This window comes from Microcebus murinus, chromosome 3 (genome assembly GCF_040939455.1).
Source record: "Microcebus murinus isolate Inina chromosome 3, M.murinus_Inina_mat1.0, whole genome shotgun sequence".
NCBI lineage: Eukaryota > Metazoa > Chordata > Mammalia > Primates > Cheirogaleidae > Microcebus > Microcebus murinus.
The window spans coordinates 67123499-67142222 of NC_134106.1; the positions used below are offsets into that span (position 1 = coordinate 67123499).

The 18724-nt window shown below is 35.6% G+C and overlaps 1 protein-coding gene across 1 annotated transcript in view; it reads left to right on the forward strand.

Moving 5' to 3' along the window:
- Positions 1–18724, forward strand: part of CTNNA2 (catenin alpha 2) — a 1049805-nt gene that overhangs the window by 1006172 nt on the left and 24909 nt on the right. The window contains exons 17-18 of the mRNA XM_012742713.2: positions 4155–4289; positions 14917–15060. Coding sequence (XP_012598167.2) covers positions 4155–4289; positions 14917–15060 — 279 coding nt within the window. The remainder of the gene's footprint in view (positions 1–4154; positions 4290–14916; positions 15061–18724) is intronic.

The window sequence follows — 18724 nt, forward strand, 5'->3', positions numbered from 1 at the left end:
AAAAATGCCTCTGAGAAATAAATTGTGGAGAATCACTAATATTGTACAAACTGGCCTCTGACTTTGCCGAGACCAAGCTGACGGCAAAGGTAGATTCAGCTCAGAGAATCCTAAGGCCCATGACCAAAATTCCTTGGGAAACAAGAGCACCTACTTCTTAGGAGACGTTAGCACCGCCAAAAGCCACGGATTGCCCCAGCCATCCCCATTCAGAATGTCAATTATACTCCATAATAGGGGTGGGGGGAGGAGGAAGAAAGCAGAATTTTTTTTTTTTTAATTCTTGGGCTCTTGGCTTAAATATTATCATTTCCAATATCCCTACCTAAAGCTTTTTTTTCTGTTGTTTACTTCATAGTGCTTACCATATTAAAAAAAAAACAAAAACATTTTATATTTATTGCTTTACTTTTTTTTCCTGTTGTCCCTAGGAAATTTTAGGTTGTATATCTTGTTAGCTGAATGAATGAATTATTAATAATAAAGAGAAAAAAGAGCAACGTGCCCTGTGAGCAGGGAGCTGGATTAGCAGAGCTTTAGAGGAGTGAGGGCCATGCTTCAGTGGTGTGTGTAAGAAGTGGAGGGCAAGGACACCACCATGACTGGAACGTGGGGGGGGGAGGGGGAGGGTGGTCAGGGTCATGTGGGAATGGAAGGGCAGAACCGTAGGTTCGGGAATCTGGGAGAACATCATGCTTTTAAATGTGGCAGTAAGAAAGCAGAACTTTACTGCTTGTTATTTAACATTATTTAACATTGATCTCACTCTAATGACGCTCTTTATAATTCCTAATAATTTATGCTCTAACATAAATGGGATGAATCTACGTGATCAAGAACCTTCAGATTTCAGCATTATTCTTCCAAGGCTCAAAGGCATCAGAGGGAACTGAAATCCTCAAACTATCTCTTATGCTTTCGGACCAAAGTCAGATACACATTAAAATAGTTCTCAATATCACCTTGAATGTTTGAGTTTATCTCCACACTTTTCATTTTATTTGGCTTGAACTGGAACTTTAAAATCCTGTTCTGAATGTCTTGTTGCACTGATGTTCCATTTCTTTGTAAGGGTACTTTAGATAATAGACTTTCCCAGATAATTGATGGTTATCCCTTTATGGAACATATCTTAAAATATAAAGTAAGTTTCTGAAATAAAAAATATTATATATACACTATTATTTATATAGAAACACTATTATAAACATCGAGGTACTTAATAGAGTATAATGCAATTATGTTTTCTGGAGATAGTGAAAGATACAGGATTGCTTCTTTCTCTATAGTCGGCCCTATCACCTTTGATTTTTGAGTCTTTGTGATCTTTTTAAAAAGTTTTCCTCCCTTGTTCCTCAGTATTAGGGTTGTGCCTCTAAACGCTTGCTGCCTTCAGTATCCCAGGCTCTAAAATTCTTTGAGTCAATACCAAATTTACTTATCTTGTAAAGGCTAAAAAAGACTCCAGATGATTAAACCGTCAGGATTGCATTAAAATCAAAGCCAACATTCTCATTTTAATTTTATTTACATATATGATGGTTAATCTATGGATTTTTTTTTACTTTTGAATTAAGAAATTAATAGTTGAAATAACTCATTAATTATTATCATAATTTGAGAACCCCTTACAATTTGTAGAAGTTGAGTAACAAACTGTTGTTATTACTCTTAATTTCAGGACAATATCAACCACCAGGCTTCACAGTATAAGATTAGCTTCTTTCTACAGAGTTCCATATCTATTTTAGAAAATTCATGTAAAAAAGAGGAGAGACAATGAACCTACTTGAGAATATGCATACAAAAAAAAATGTCACCAATCAGGAAAGAAGTCCATATTTTTTTTTTTTTCTGCAAATGTTGAAGGGACTCAGAGTGTGTGTTATGACCAGAAATTGGTAGGTGACTCATATGTGTTAGGAAGACTTCTTCCTGGGAGTGAAAATGAGTGGAGTTTGAATGACTTTTCCATTATACTTGAAGTTCCAATGGCTCTTAAAAAGTTTCTCAATATGTTTTGGGATCTTCAAGTTCATTAGTTTTGTTATGATTCTTATTTTTGATTTTACATTTTTGGGCCTGTATTTCCAACTATTATATGCACCATGAAGCATTGCTCCAGACAGTTTTGATATGTGAAAACACAGAAATACACAGAAATCCTAGGATTTTAGATTTATATTTTGAGATTAAGTAACAGTATATTTAAATGCTATTCAGTGCCTTAATGGCTTTCTTACTGTCATTAGCCATGAAATAACTTAAAATTTTTGCTAATGTTTTCTCTGAAATAGGATATTTCTTTATTAAATTCGGCACCTCTTTCCATAGTATAGGAGGTATTTTTCTTAACCTATCGTGTCTTTTTTATGTGTGTTTTAACTGCTTCAGTTTAAATAATAGAACAGAATGAGCTTTATGAAGAAGTGGATTGTTTATGTTTATTTTGCCTGAAAATATTTTTATGAAGATTTGAGATATGCATGTAATATGAACTTTTTACGGACTGTTGCATTTTTAATTACTATTCCATTGAGATAGAACTCTCAGTTTAATTTGCTGCAAGGTATTTGTATCGAAAGCCTTGTCAGCCCTCTGGGGAGATATCATTTTAAAGTTAATTCCTCACTGTGTGGGTCTCTGGAGTAGGATAAATATTACAGTATTAAGTACTTGTGGGAAGCTAAAAACAGTCTCTGTGGAATTCTTTCTTGATAAATGCAGTTAGTGAAAAAAATAGGACAATGGTAAGTGTTATATATAAAAAATGTGCCTTTATTGTTTATTCAATAAATGGTTATAGCAAACCACTGGCTTCACAGTACTGATAAAAGAAATTTCCTTCCTCGAGCTTGAAGGATACTTAGCTCAGAGTCCTTCTCCAATATTGTTATTCTAAATAACATACTTTTGTTTAAACTGTAAGAAGTTATTTCTTACAGTATTTCAACAAGGATCTGGGGATTGTATGTCCTTTAGAAGTACCAAATTAAGCCAGAACAATTAAATGGCCTGGGAGCAGCTCAGGCTACACCTTTGATAGCAATAGAAATATACAGGTATTGTAATTAGTTGGTAGCCATTGGCATAGAAGCCTCAGACGTGTTTTAGGGAGTCATGTCAATGTCTATGGAAGTGTTTAGCTAATCTCTGTTGTACTTAACATCTAACCCCTTCAATCACAATGATAATTTAAACTCTCTAGCTAGATTTTTTTTTTTTTTTTGAGACAGAGTGGGCTTCGTCATAGCCCACTGCAACCTCAAACTCTTGGGCTCAAGAGATTCTCCTGCCTCAGAATCCTGAGTAGCTGGGACTACAGGCACATGCCACAACACCTAGCTAATTTATTCTATTTTTAGTAGAGATGGGGTCTAGCTTTTGCTCAGGCAGGTCTTAAACTCCTAAGCTCAAGCGATCCTCCCACCTTGGCCTCCCAGAGTCTCTAGCCAGTTTTGACTCTGCGTGGTCAATTGAAGGGATCTGTTATTCTGAATTATGGTTTAATTTTCAACTGGTTTAATTTTTTAAAATCTATTTTTCTTAAAGTGGTCATAAACCATTTCAGAGTATCTCATTTAAAGGTAGTTTATTATGTTGCTAAAATTTTGATAAATATGAAAATCCAAAAAGTGTGATGGACTTTTTAGTGAATGATGCTTTTCTTAAACGTAAAGAAACAAATTTTTTTTCCTGAACTAATTGGATCAAAACTCTCACCTATGCTATGACAGAGTGTTTGCCACACAGAGTGATATATTTCTAGCTCCATTGCTCCTCTGTATTAAAATTACTTTTCATATAGTAAAAGTTGAAGAAAACCAGAGAGAAAACTGTAGAATATTTCACTTTCTTAAGAGTTTAGAAGATAACTGGTAAAAAAAAAATATTCATAAACGTGTTCAGAAGTCCCAGTGAGACTTTCTGAAAGATCTTCCATATTCTCTTTATAAAATTTTATCAGACTAGAGCTAACTATTCTAAACTACTGGCTGTGGCCTTTCTATAATGCACCATGAAGAAATTATGTTACGTGAATGTAATTAAGGTACATGACTCTGAAACCTTTTCTTCCCACAGGTTTTATATAGCAAGTGTTAGAAACTGAAGAGTACTTACTAATTTGAGATGACTCTTTTAATGTTTTACAGTGTCCTGATTCAGCATGTAAGCAGGATTTATTAGCCTACCTTCAACGAATTGCCTTGTATTGCCATCAACTTAACATCTGCAGCAAGGTGAAGGCAGAAGTACAGAATCTGGGAGGAGAGCTCATTGTGTCAGGGGTAAGCTGGGACTTGGCCTTCGCAATGTAAAGTTCCCACTGTTGTACTTCCAAGGCAAGCATTCTTGGCAACAGTACTGCTAAAAACACCAAACTACAGTGATTCATAGGCAGTTGTGTTTTTTTTTTTAAAATAAATGTTATCACCATTATTCCAGACCTTACAATAACTCACAAAGAGCAATTTGATTTTCCAATTACCCCGTGTTTATACTAGCCTTGTAAAATCTCCATTTTTCACAAGAAAACTAATTTCATAGTCTGGAAACTCATTGCCAAGCTGTGACTATTATAATTATTTGGGGCTTTTGTATATTTACTCATTGTGAGTCTACTTCCCTTTGTTAGTCCTAGTAATTTTCATTCGCTGTTCAGGAGCCAGCCTCTCTATGTGTGGATTGTGTTCACATGTTAGAGACGATGAAAACAATAGGGATATATTCATCAGGTTCCAATGCATACTAGGTCATCAGTAACCCTTGAAAGCCAGAAGATGTTTGAATTTAATACAGGTTGATGTGCTGTTGCCAAAAACTAACATAGTTGTCAAACACTAACAATTATAAATTCTTTGCTTGATCACTCAGTGTTTCTTTTCTCATGAAAATATAATTATCCTAGTCCATTTTCATCAAATGCATAGAAATATGTTCAATGATTATTTAGAAGAATCACAATTTCTTGGCAAGATTTCCAAATGTATGTGTTGAGGTTCTTCACCTTGGCTGCTTCTCCTCCCTCAGCCCCTTTCTCTCAACACAGGGTGCCATTTGTTGTAAATTATTTGCAAGTTCAGAAGTGTGGCTCTGCCACCTTAGTTCTTTTCCCAGTCAGCAACGATGCTGCCACTTTAAGTGTAGAATTACCAGGCACGTAATATTTTCCACATAGCGAATGCCTTGTGAAAATCAGACTGGTTGTGAAGCTTAATTCTTCCTGAAGCTATTTTTGGAAATTCTGCCATTTGATCATTTGGTAAAAATATGTGGAAAAAACCATTCTTGAATCCAAATGTTTTAGTTCTTATATTGTTCAAGTTGTAGAACACATAGCTGGGAAAAGAGCTGACCTGGTTTGCATGGAGACACCGTCTGGAAAGCCTGTTCCATGCAGTCCCACCCAGAGCCCAATAAATTGGCTATTTTGTGCCTCTTCCTAAAGCACAGTCACTTCTTTGCATCTCCAAAATGATCCTGCTTCAACGTTCTTCCACAACCAAGAGCAATCTGTCTTGCAGTGTGTCCTTTCTGCCAAGCTGGTAATTACCGAGATTCTGTCGCCAAGAAGTGATCACAACATTGCATCTCCCTTGCTTCCTTTCTTATCTTCAGCCTTGATGGTATAGTTTCCCATATCTCAGCTTTCATGTCCATCTGTATATAGCCCCTGTGGGCCTGAGTGCTTTTTGTTCAGCTTGCCTTGTGTGCTTTCATTTGTTACTTTCTAAATCTTATTATTATTTACATGGATGCGCAAAGCATCTTTGTGGATCCTCAGACTCCACAACCTCATCTGGGCGATTATTACCGGCAGAGCCGCTCTCCATCATCTTCTCAGTACTCATTGTTTATCACTGCCTCCAGAGCCTCATTTTCATTGTCTCTTCCTCATTTAGATGTAGTCCAAACCATCACTGGCTTTTATCACTTGCACTGTTGGCTTTTGCAGAGGTGTTTGAGATTGAGAACACCATCAAGAAGCCTGTTTCCTTCTTTGAGTCTTATTGGCAAAGTTCATAAATCCTTGCATGGGAGAAGGCTTCTTTGGGGGAATGTTGTACAACTTTATAATAATTCTGAGTCAAATGCATTACAAAAGTTTGCTGTATATTGCTCAGTCATGGGCCTGCTCTTGGCTTCCTCATGATTTTTTCCAAGCTTGATTGCTGTTTGGTGCCATAGCTGCATCTGTAGTCTGCTGTCTTTGCCACTTCTGCCTCCATCTTCCTCTTCATCATCCTTCACTGACGGCCAATGGAGAAAAAAACAAAAAAAGAATATGCTAACTGTGCAAAATAGCCACAAATGATTGCCTTCAAAGTTCTAAAAGAGTCAAGATTGTGAGACCCCATACACACAAACTTTCAATGATTTTGCCAAGAAAGTCACACCTGTGTATTTTGTTGTCTGGCATGACAAAGTTGATATCATTTTCAGGAGAAGCCATTTTTGGAGTTTAACATGCAGTCAAAACAGAAATACCTGAATCTTCTTTCTCTTTTACCTATGTGTTTATATACATGGGATTCAAAGCTGTGGCTTCTCTGAAATATATGAAAGCCCCGAGGAAAGTCATTTGTTAGAGGTCAAAGTCTCTACCAAAACAGAAGAGATTTGGACAGACTATTTCCATTTTGCCAAGAAAAATGATTTAAATTTCAAAATAGCCATGTTTTTTAAGTCTTTTGCTGGCATGATGACCTTATGTTAAGCAAAATGCAAAATTATGTACCATGTCAGCCTGTTCATGTTTTGTGTGATTCCATGTGTACAAACTGAGAAATACCTCTTGTGTTGTGTCTGCTTTTGGCTTAAGAGGTGGGGAAGGAAAGCTTAATATGTTACAGAGGAAAGTGGGTTCAAAATCTCTCCACGAGTCATGATGCAGAACTACCAAAATATAGATATGTGCCAATGTATGTTCATTCACACAGCTGCTGTCTGAGAAGCACTGTTAGTTTTCTGCCTGGCAATCCATTTTGTTAAGTCATTGGCTTAAACCTTTCTCAGCAGCCTAAAGGTGCCATTCTTATTACATCTTAAAGTAGAAGATGCATTTGTGAGCCAATTCAGCTCAATATGGTTACTTAAGGGAGTAATAAAAAAGAAAAAAAAATTAACTAATGGAATGATAGAAACATTAAAGTGAAAATAAAGGAAACTGAGTTTCAGAAGATTAAACAACCAGTTAGTCTGCAGACTGGCTCTGTTTGCTTAGTTTAATGTTTGTTCATTTAAAGTCTTAAGCTGGTTTACATGCTTTTTGAAAAAAGGAATGTTGAAAGAAGAAAAGAAAAAGAAGGAAGAGAAAAGGGGGGAGGGTAGAAGGAAAGAGGAATGAAGGAAGAAGGAAGAAAAGACAAAGGAAAGAGAAAGTTAACCATAGCATATCATACATAAGTGAGTTTAGTTCAGGTAATGTCCATTAAATGTGACAGCATCATATTATGAGAGAAAAATTGAGGCAGATTTTTATTAAAAAGCATGTAAATATTTTGAATATAAATAAATTCCAATGCTGTGATATGGAAATTATCTGCATATTTAATTATCATGTTTTTGACTAATTTTTATTCACTAGGTTTCAAAGGATTTAATGGGCACTTTTAAAGTTAAAATGAAGATGTACACATGGATCTGGAGATACAATAATAATTTTATGACCTTTGATATTTTTAGCTACCCAAAGATTTATACTTTGTGTATTATTCTGAACAAGATTAGAAACACTAACTTTATAATTATGCATACTTAACATCAAGCATTCTGATAACACTGATAAAGTCCACCTGAAATTTTATTCAAATCAGTAATACCTGACACTAGCATATAATCAAATATGCACATGTGCACACATACATGACATGCACTTGATTTGACATTTGCTCTCTTACCTCCTCAATAAGAAATAGTTAAGAGCTAAAGTGAATAAATGGTTGATAATTGTGAACTATCTGACCCAATACAATTTAGGAAAAGAAATGTGGGAGATGGAGATACACACACACACACACACACACACACACACACACACACGACTGAAACAGTTCTGTATTCGTTTTATTAATAAAAGTGTGCCAGTACTTTGTGATAGTATAAAATAGTTATTGAAACAGCATTGCATCTAATTGTGCAGACCTATACATTAAGCAACCCTTTGGGGGGAGTCTTTTTAGATCTTCTGATTCTGTCTATAGTAAAATCTTGATTATCTGCACTGATCAAAGTGTAACAGTAATGAGAAAAAAATCTAAATTGCTAGCTATTTCAATTTGGGTTTGGAATGCATTTCTGTGCTTCATTTGAACAAATGGGTATGTGTTCAAGGAATTCACAGCAGTTCAAAAGAATTTTTTCCAAAGCTTCCAGGCTTAAAGGACTTTTCTTAATTTAGGAAGAGTTGGAGTGTCAAGATCTGGAGATAGTAAGATAAACATCAGATAAAAAAAAATCTGGATGTTGGGATAGTGGAGATACTTTGTGACTATAAGAAAATGAAATGGGTTTTTACCATTTATAGAATGGCAGTAGTTCTTTGCACATGCTTTGCTAGTAAGACGGGTTGTTGTGCAATTCAGTCTTTCCCCCAAAAGCCCACATCCTCCCATCTGTTACGATAGTAAAACTATAACCACTTAGATTCAGATTCTTGTGTGAAGTCTTCCTTAGTTACATTTTATCGGTATACGTGGTCATTGATGTTTGCACAACCCAAATGTATAAATACAAAGGAAAAATCACCTATATGTGGCTTTTTCAGGGAAATTCATTCTCCTGGGGTTACAAAAGTGAGATTTAACCAATTCAAGACTTTTAGTTTTGGAAGAAATGGGAAATTGATAGACATTTTAATAAGGAAAGTATAAATCCCCTTGGGTGCCAGGCATTATAAGAAGCTATATATGTGTTGCGCCACACCCCTGTGTGCTGTTTCTGAATTCAAACAGTCCTGTCAAGGGAGAATGGTGTGCTGCTCCGCCCTAAGCAGCAGCCCTTCGGTTATATACTCTGTGACAGTGACCTTAAGCTTACCAATATAATCAGTTCTGTCCATCGAAACAATCAGTTATTCACTGAGGGAGTGAAACTACTTTGTTACCTTACTGAACTGTTTTATGCATAGAAAAAATCTGTTCCAATGCACTCATTTTTAAAATAAGAAAATAGGCTGTGTTGTGGCAAAGCTAGGATGGGAATGAAGTGAGTAACTCTTTCTAGCTAAACTGGACACATGGATTGATCTAACCGTTATCTACTCAGTGGATTGATTTGATTGCATCATCTGAACTTGTGGGACAAACAGTTATGTCTATTTTAGTTTGAAGGCATTATTGCTTACAAGAGTAGAAGGGGTTAGCCAAATGGCTTTAAAAAGAGTGTCTCTTCCCCAGGGGTATCAATGCCATTACTTGTTATTCAATCAGTGAACTTTCATTCCTTTGAGTCTTAGAAATTTTTCAAGTTTTGACAGCCTCTAATTAAAAGGAGGAAAGCAAAAAATTGACACCTTAATCTATTATCAAGTAATGTCATAGAGTTCAGTTAATATTCTGAGAATTTATTTGGCAGCCAATTAACAGTAATACATTGTGAAAACTTGGAAATTGGACACATGGGTACCTGGAAAAAGGGAGCTTATGGCACATACAGTTGGCTTTCTGTATCTGTGAGCTCTACATCCACGAATTCATCCAAACTTGGGTTGAAATATTTGGAGAACCAATAAAAGTAACAATGCAGCAATAAAAATAATATAAATAAAGCTCAATACAGTATAAATACTTACATAGTATTTACATTATAATAGGTATTAATATAAGTAACCTAGAGATGATTTAAAATATATAGGAGCATGTGTATAGGCCATATGCAGATACTAGGTCATTTTATACAAGGGACTTGAGCATCTGTAGATTTATGTATCTGCTGGGGTCCTAGAACCAATCCCTGCAGACACCCAGAGATGACTGTATCTTGGGATATCTGTGAAACCCAGGCATACTTATCTAAGGAAGGTACTATTTTATAAAGTTCCCCATAAGACATATTCTAATTTTGAGTCTTTGTTCAGATGTGATAATTGTCTGATTTTTATTCTCAGATGTTCACTTCAAATAATTTTAAAATATTTTATTTTTTTTAAATTTTTTAATTTAGCGGATTATGGGGGTACAAAAGTTAAGGTTACGTATATTGCCCATGCCCGCTCTCACCCCTCGAGTCAGAGCTTCAAGAGTGTCCATCCCATAAACGTTGCACCTCTTACTCGTTGTGTTTGTATATACCCATCCTCTCCTCGCCCCCAACCTGCCCAACACCCGATAAATGTTATTCCTATATGTCCACTTAAGTGTCGATCTGTTAATACCAATTTGCTGGTGAGTACCTGTGGTGCTTGTTTTTCCATTCTTGAGATACTTCACTTAGTGCCCATCAATTCATGGGTGGATTAATAAAATGTGTATGTATACCATGGAGTACTACTCAGCTTTAATAAACAATGGTGATACAGCACCTCCTGTATATTCCTGGATAGAGCTGGAACCCATTCTACTAAAATATTATTTTAAATGTTTTAAATAATTAATGCTTGGGGAAGTGTCTTAGAAGCCATCCCCTTCCCAATTTTGAACCAGTTTTGGGATCTATAAGAGTAAATCCAGAAATACCTATTCCATTACATTGAACCAAATTATAGGAAGCCAAAGTGTTGAGTGAATATCTTTATTTAGAAACTGTGTCTGTAAATTAAGCTCCTGTAAGTACTTAGATTTGTTAGCTCTAGTCCCAGAATAGATTATTTAGAATTGTTTACTTAAATATATTGAGTTTTTTTTCTTGTTTCTACTTGGACTTGCCCCAAGAATTTTTTCAGTGAAGGCTGAAGAAAAAAGTTAAAATGTGAACAAGCTGATATAAATAGCCACAAGTGAATAGATATTAAAATCATATAGTGAAGATTATATGAGGATTTTATTTTTGATTTTGCATATCTTTCCATTACCTTAGATGGTTAAAATGACCCCATTGCAAAACTGGAACATGATTTTTAAAGTCAGTACTGGATTTGATAACATTTTGACAACATTTTCCTACAAAAAGATTTGTTTCCATAAATTGTTCCTAATTTCCAATGACAAACTATAAGTAACAATCAGGGCTTCAAAGAGTTGATTTAATTTGTTCACAAAAGAATATTTTCTGATTCACTGAATTCAACATTTTTGTTGCATCCCTGCTATGTAAAAGGCACAGTGATAAATGTTGGTTGAGTTGGGGAATTCAAAGTCTCTATCTCTAATACCAAATAATTTTCATAAAAAGGATAAATTTTTCTGTTCATTATGTTTTTGTTAGAGTGTGTATTCTGTTTATTTTTTTCTATGTAGTTTCTCAGCTTACTGAAATGTTCAGGGTTCTTGGCTAAAACAGTTCAGCTGATGACTATGTCTGTGCATTCATTGTTTCTTGGTTTAGTACATTCTAGAAATAAGAGTGTTTTTAACTTACTGTTGTCTACATTCTGTCCCTACAGATTATTTTGTTAAGTGCTTTCTTCAGACTAATTTAAATGATTTATAAAATATGGCCTTGATTACAGCCCTTAGAAGAGAAATATGTACCACATTATGGCCCATGTATCTTACAAATAAGAAAGGCTTCAGGATAGGCAATGTGGAGTTTTCTTCCTTCAGATTTCTTATACTGTTTCAGAACACATCGTCTTACTCTATATTGAGTAGTCATTTTCCTTCTGGGCAATAAATATATTTTAAGTGCTTCATCCTAATTCTATTTTCTTGAAGACAAGCTTTCTCAATTGAGGCTTTGAATCTTTTCTTTCATCATTAATACTGTGTCTTATTACATTTATCTGAATACCTTCGTCTGTGCAGTTGCCTTACTGATAATGAAATTGACTGGAACTCTGTCAATTAGGTGTTCTGTCAAATCTGTACAACCTGTCTCTTGACCTTTTCCATCCATTTTCCTTGGCAAACCTATTAATATCTTGCCATGAGAATATCCTGGAGAAGTTACAGTCGATACCGTCTTCTAAGAACCATATATTCTTTTCAGCCCAAATTTCTGTGAGAGAAACTACCATAAGATTAAAAACATGATCTCTTTAGGAACTCCCAATTCAAATCTGCTGCTATCAATGTTTATCAGAACCTCTCTTACTGAGGCATTTCTCTTCAATAATATTCTGGTTGTATAACAACTGCGTGATCCCATCCTTCATGATGAATTACTTTATAAATGCATCTGCAGATTTTTTTTTTTTTTTTGGAATGTACTGATTATTCCACATGACTTTTCTCCATCCATTGTACTAAGAAGTTAAGCAAATTTTGTTTTGTTTTGTTTTTTTAGTCTCAAATAAAAATTCAAAACCAACTCTACATCTCTCTGGTTAGGTCAGAATAAAATTATAGCCGTTACTAAATTAATGGAGTCCCCTGACTACTGACATCTTGAAAACATTTCATATCTTGTCTTGAAGGGCTATTCATCCACTTATGCAATATCCTGGGAAGTGGGCAGCACATCCATAGTTGGAGTAGGACTTAGTTTTCATTAACAATATCAAGAGGCTAGATCCTAAGAAGAGTTGGAAATTATCTGATTCTGCCATTGCATCCTTTGTCAAAGTTTTATTTTAATTAATATCACAACTAAAGGCATTATCACAATTGATCATACTAAATTCACCTAAAAGGTCAGCACAGTTCACCACTTGCATCCTTTTGATGCAGCCTAGTTTTGCATTGGGTTCCTGAAGTCATGCTCAATTTCCAAATAGACAGTAAGTGACTAATAAGAAATGCCAATAGATTATCAGCTAAATTCACTTTATTTTATTTCAATATTTAATAAGTGTTTAACTACATTTTTATTCTAATATTAATGTTGGGATAAGTGCACTTTTTTTTGTTGAGCAGTAAAAATCCGAAGGTGTTTATTGGAAGAATGGACAATTGTATCATTAATCTTAATTTCCTTTAATTTTTTAATGAGAAGTGAAATGACTCAAGTTTCTTCTAATAGGTAATAATTTTTGAAACTAAGAAATAATAGTAAATGATTAATCCATTTCCTACAATAGGAAAATCAGGAGATACCTAATTTGTAAAACTTAATGAAATTTTCACAAATTATAAAAAACAAGGATAAGCCAACTAGTCAATGATCCAATATGTAAAAATTAAGAGCAAATAATACCTCATAGGGCTATTCATTGCAAAATCTTATACAATGAAAGTCTAAATTTGAATTGAGACTTAGAATTATAGAAAATGGAAATAGAATAATCAAGAAAAATATTAACAGAGTATCATTGCTTTCTCTAATAGGTACAGAAAAAGTCATGTAGAAAAAATACCCATCTTTCTATATGCCAGATATTTTTTTCTTTTCTACTGTCTTTAAGTCTTTAAAGGCATTCTTTAAATGTCTTTAATATTTGTTTGGAAGTGAAAAATGGAATTGATGATGCCAGATTCATGATCAGTTTGAATCTAGTAGGTTCTGTTTCAAACTGCTCCCTAATTTGACAATTTTGCTTAATTTTAAATTGTGATTATCATTATATACTTATATATTTAGTAAGCAAGAATGACAGGTTTAGAAATAGAACTATATTGGCTTTAAACGTCTTTAAAAGTCCCAAATTAGGAATTTTGTTTTCATTATAGAAACAAGCTTTGGGTTTCTACCCATTTACAGTGCCATGAATCATAAGCTATTATTTTGAATTGTTAGTTTTACTAGAACATTTTATATGGAAAGAGATCATTTTACTTTTCATATATTCAACCAGGCAGATGAAAATCTGGCTTTTATGTGGATGGTTTCAAGACCTGCCTATTCTTCAATATCACCCATTACTTTCGTTTTGCCATAGTACCCACTCAACAACTTTGAATATTTCATATTTTTATACTTTTAAATCTCCATTTGAAAAAAATACCTTAGTAGGCTACACATTATTCTCATATCTTGTCTGGTTTCCTATAAGAATCAACAAAGCTATGGCTATAGGAGAATTGCTTGTAACTAACACAGTTAGTAAGCCTCACTGGGTCACATAAACTTGACCTCTGAGAGTGGCAGCGCAGGGAATCTTATGATTGTAGAAATCATGCCATTTGATTTTTCAATAGTTTTGAAGATGAGCTCTATTCCTTTTAGATATATATTTGGCACACACAGAAACACTTAGTCAAGATTGTCAGTAATATTTTATATTGAAGAGAAAATTTTACAAAGAGGATTCTAAAGATAGAAGCAGGCATTGGTTATTGGCTTATCTTTTATTTATGCCCCTCACACAACCCAACCTTGGGTGCAGTTGCAGTTGTAGCAACAATGAATGCATTAGTCCTCCAGTGATCCCAGTGCAAGAGGTAAGTATCCCCTTAGCACACTGCCACGTTCTGGCTGGATGTGCAGGGGCCGAGGGCTTGATGAAGGTCACGCAGCAGGGCAATGGAACTTCCAGGAAAGGCATCTGGGATCCCCACATACTGTTCCAGGCTTTAAGAGCTGCAGCCCTTGCTTTCTGTCTTGGTGATCTTCAGTGCTTTGAATAGGGGATTCATCCCCTTTGAACCCAACTACCATGGTCCCCCCACCATGCCTGACAAAGCAGGGTGCTTCTTCATCCTTCTCCCAGGTGGCCCATTTATCTGTTCAAGAGCCAATGAGGAATCCAAATGGCTGGGCTGCTTAATGTCAAGAAGGCCCACACATATCTCTTTCAGTACCTAATTCCTTCATATACCTCTTTTTCCCAATTACCCATTCCCTCTTCCACCCCCCTAACCCCCTCCCAAGTAGGGTACGTTTTTTTTTTTCTCTTGCTCGCTCTCTCACTCTCTCTTTTCTGTATCTCTCGGAAATCAGACAGGAGTTCAGAACACTTTCACTACCTTTTATGAGGTAGATTGTGATGTCATAGATGGGGGCAGGGCTAGTCAACTTTCTACCCACCTCCCAACCTGTGCTGAGGGAGCTCCCATCCGGAGTGGAAGCAGTGATTCCTCTATGGTGAGTAACTTCACTTTCTAATGTCTCTCACTGTAACTGTTAATCCTGAGGGCGGGGGTTGGATTCCAGGGAAGTGAAGATGCACCTACTTAAGCCCTCATTACTTACTGTTAACCAACTTTGGGCAAAGGACCTATTTAATCTTTACATGGGCCCGGAATTCCACAGCATAGATATTGTCTTCATTTGTGATCAAAACTTGAGAAGTGAAAATGGTATTTTCATTCCTTTAATTTCTTAGTCTTTCTTCCTATCGGGACTGAAAGTCATTGAATGTATGGAATGAATCCATTCTATAGTCCTTTTGTGAGCTTCTCTAAGGAAGGCTAGAAGTATTCTTCTTTGTCTGGAAGATTTCAGGGTCATGGAATAGCTTTATTGATGTTGGCCCAGGGAGTCAGTGGGCTCTTCTAAAACAGTGGGGGTAAAATGTAAGGAAACTGATACAAGTGGATTATCCCTGATGGTTTTGGTATAAACAAATGAAAGCTTTCTAAACCAATGATTAACATGTTCATTTTTTTAAAAAGTCATCACTGATGCAAGTTTAAAGGTACAACCATTTTAAGGTATCACTGCCAAATTGGATACCCCTTTTGTGGGTTGCATGTCATAACACTGACGCTGTTTTCTAGGGCCTCTTAGTAGCTAAAAGATGTGAAAAACTGCTGCTCTTTGTTTCATTCGGGTTTCTATTATATTAATGATTAATTCTTTTATATGCCTTAGTATTTAGAAAGAAAAGATCAACTGGAGTGCGCATTTTTCTCTGCTTCTTTCCTTGTTCTCCCCTGGGTACCTATTAAAACTCTCAAGATGTAAGCTTTTGTATAAAAGGCTGAAGGGAGTTCATGGAGGTGGTTAAGTCTTTAAAAGGATATGGAAGCATCAGGGTGGGTGTTTTTAAAAGGATTTGACCATCAGAATGTGGTCAAATGTGTTACTTTTCATGCAGTGGGATGAAAGTGTCCTGGTGTGGATCATAAGAATTATAAAATATGTAAAGAAGGTATCATTCATTTTTCTAAAGTATGCATTCCTATAATTAGCCATGTGTGAACATCTGTGTTGGAGAATTGGTGTCAGTTTAAAATATGGAGTCCTTTCTTTCTCATCAATAGCTTCTCTATTATGTGTAAATACCTGCCCCTTCCCAAAAGCACTAGAGCTGATGATACTGTCCTCTTTAGTACCCTGGGGGTGAGGAAAGGTTTTAAGTAGTTGTTTTTTTAACCTAAGCTTTCTAACCAAAATAAGTGACTGTATGGTAAAGATCTTAAGCCTAATAAGGAAAAAAAATAGAACCATAACTGGCCACTAGGGAGTTAGGGTGTCAGTCACCTGTAGCAAACCTAACATTGCAATGTGGCAATGGTGCCAAAGTCTTATATCTTGGATTATGCCTCTCAAGTCTCTGACCTACCTTCTATTAAAAGTACTAAACCCTGAAACTCAAAGCAAACTTTCAGTGCCAGAAAATCTGATGTCTAATCATAGCTCAAGTTTTTACTGTCTTTTATCAACCCCTCATACAGCCGCCAGGTAAGAAATGCTCATATTTTCAAACTGTTGGAACACAATCATCTTTAAACTTCGTGAGTTAAGAACTGGTTGTGTTGTGCGCTTGTGCAAATTCAGAGAATCTATCATGGAATGTGTTGTGCATGCACTTGTTTATCTTCATGTGCACGTTTCATTTATAGTGGTGTTCAGTGTTTTGAAATCTATTTTGTATGTATTAAAATTATAATTTAAAAATACATAGGTTGTGATCTAAAGGAGACAGTGTAGTATAAAATTTGGGGTCTGAACACTAGTAGTATGTTAGTTCTAGCTCTGTCATTGACCAATTAGGTAACCCAAAGTAAATTACTTTTGGGCCTTAGTTTTTCTCATCTGTAAAATGGAGGTAGATAATCTAAAGGATATATTCTAATGTATCCCTGCTCTGAAAGCCCATGGTTTTATGATATATTTTTGAAGAAATGGTTTGTGGGAAAATTATTTAGTATTTTGATGAGATATAGTTTTCAATGTTGGACATATAATTATTCAATTAAGAAAAAAAATCAGTCCAAACTATGTTTTAAAATATACTCTCTGATGTGTTATTTGGTTAATGATATATGTGAGTGGGGCATTTCTTTTAAATGGACAATATCATTTGATTAACCTGCTAAATCCAAACTTCTTAGAATGTATACATTGACATCTGAAGAGAGGCAGAACCTGTCCTAGGTAGCTATGTATTGATCTGGAAGACTGATTCGTTTTTTAACTTTATGTTCTTTTAATGATTTTGGATTCAAAAATTGTTTAGTAGGTAATAGATGGAGCTGGTCTCACTGGGGCTTTAAGATTAAAAATTACCTATGTAATATTGCAGAAAATCCCATGTGGTTTGCGAAGGGTCGATGGGTAGGGAATTGGTGAGCACAAACTATATACCGTGGGTGGAAAAGAAGTATGAGGCCTGACTCCTGAATTCGAGGAAATGTGCAACTTCTTAGTGCCAAGTGCCAACTTAGAAGTGAAGACAGTAAGTGCTCAAAGAACCAGGAAATACCCCTGTGGTCTGGGTAGGCTGAATTGTACTGGGAGGGCCTTGTGATAAGCTGAGACTTTTAGCTGCCTGTCAACAGAGTGGTTTGTACTTGTGATGTTGTACATGAGGAGGACAGGGAAGGAGTCCAGATCTTCTAGACCACAGAATTGCAAATGGAGCAGAAGATACCTTGGTTCAGACATGACTTGTATCAAAATCAAAAGTCATTACTTCTAGGTCAGCCTCACACTTTTCCCCTTAATCATATACTTGCTTTACAACACAAGATACACCTGTTTGGAAGTGTTTAGGAGGCTGTGAGTGAATTGCAGTCATTATACATTAATATTATGATATGATCAGGCAGCCATTTCCTCAGTTCCACTAAAGTTTGCATGATCATTCACAGCCACAACTATGGAAGAGAAATATGTAAAAGGAGGGGATGAGGGAAAGAGGAAGACTCTAGCTCAGAGAAACCCTGGTATTCTGATGGAAATGTAAAGGAATAATCATTTTGGTGTTATCATTGACAGATTTAGAAATGTCAGCTGGAGATGCCCCTAAGCTAATAGGAATCTGTGTAACCAGGATGATTTTATGAAGCAAATGGAAGATTCTCTGTGCACTGAGCAAGAATAATGTCAGACTCTCCACCTTCGAACAGCCAGTGTTGATAAGGTTTAACACTAAGTAAAAGTGCACATGATTATGCAACTCTTTCCCCTGTACTCTTGGAAAGAGGTTATTGATTTGGGCATGATTTACCTATATTGACAAAGAAGAGTACTTATGTTTGAAAGTCTCTCTGTGGCTGTAGATTCACAGATGATTTGCAGTGTATACTTGGCATCACTTAGAGGAAACTGTTTTTGTATTTCTTGCCTCCAAGTTCCTTCCAGGTTATTATTTTGGTCTTTTTAAAAGACTGTAATTCTACAAATAGAGCAGCCCTATCACCTAATCCCTTTCCCAGATTCTAAGGACTTAGTAAATAAATAAGGACTTGGTTTGTATCGTCCAGTAAAATGTCTCTTAATTTCCTATTTTGACATCAAAATTAACTTCTAGAATTTATTTTCTCAGGAAATCCCTTTCAAAAGCAAAATTTGTCTGTTT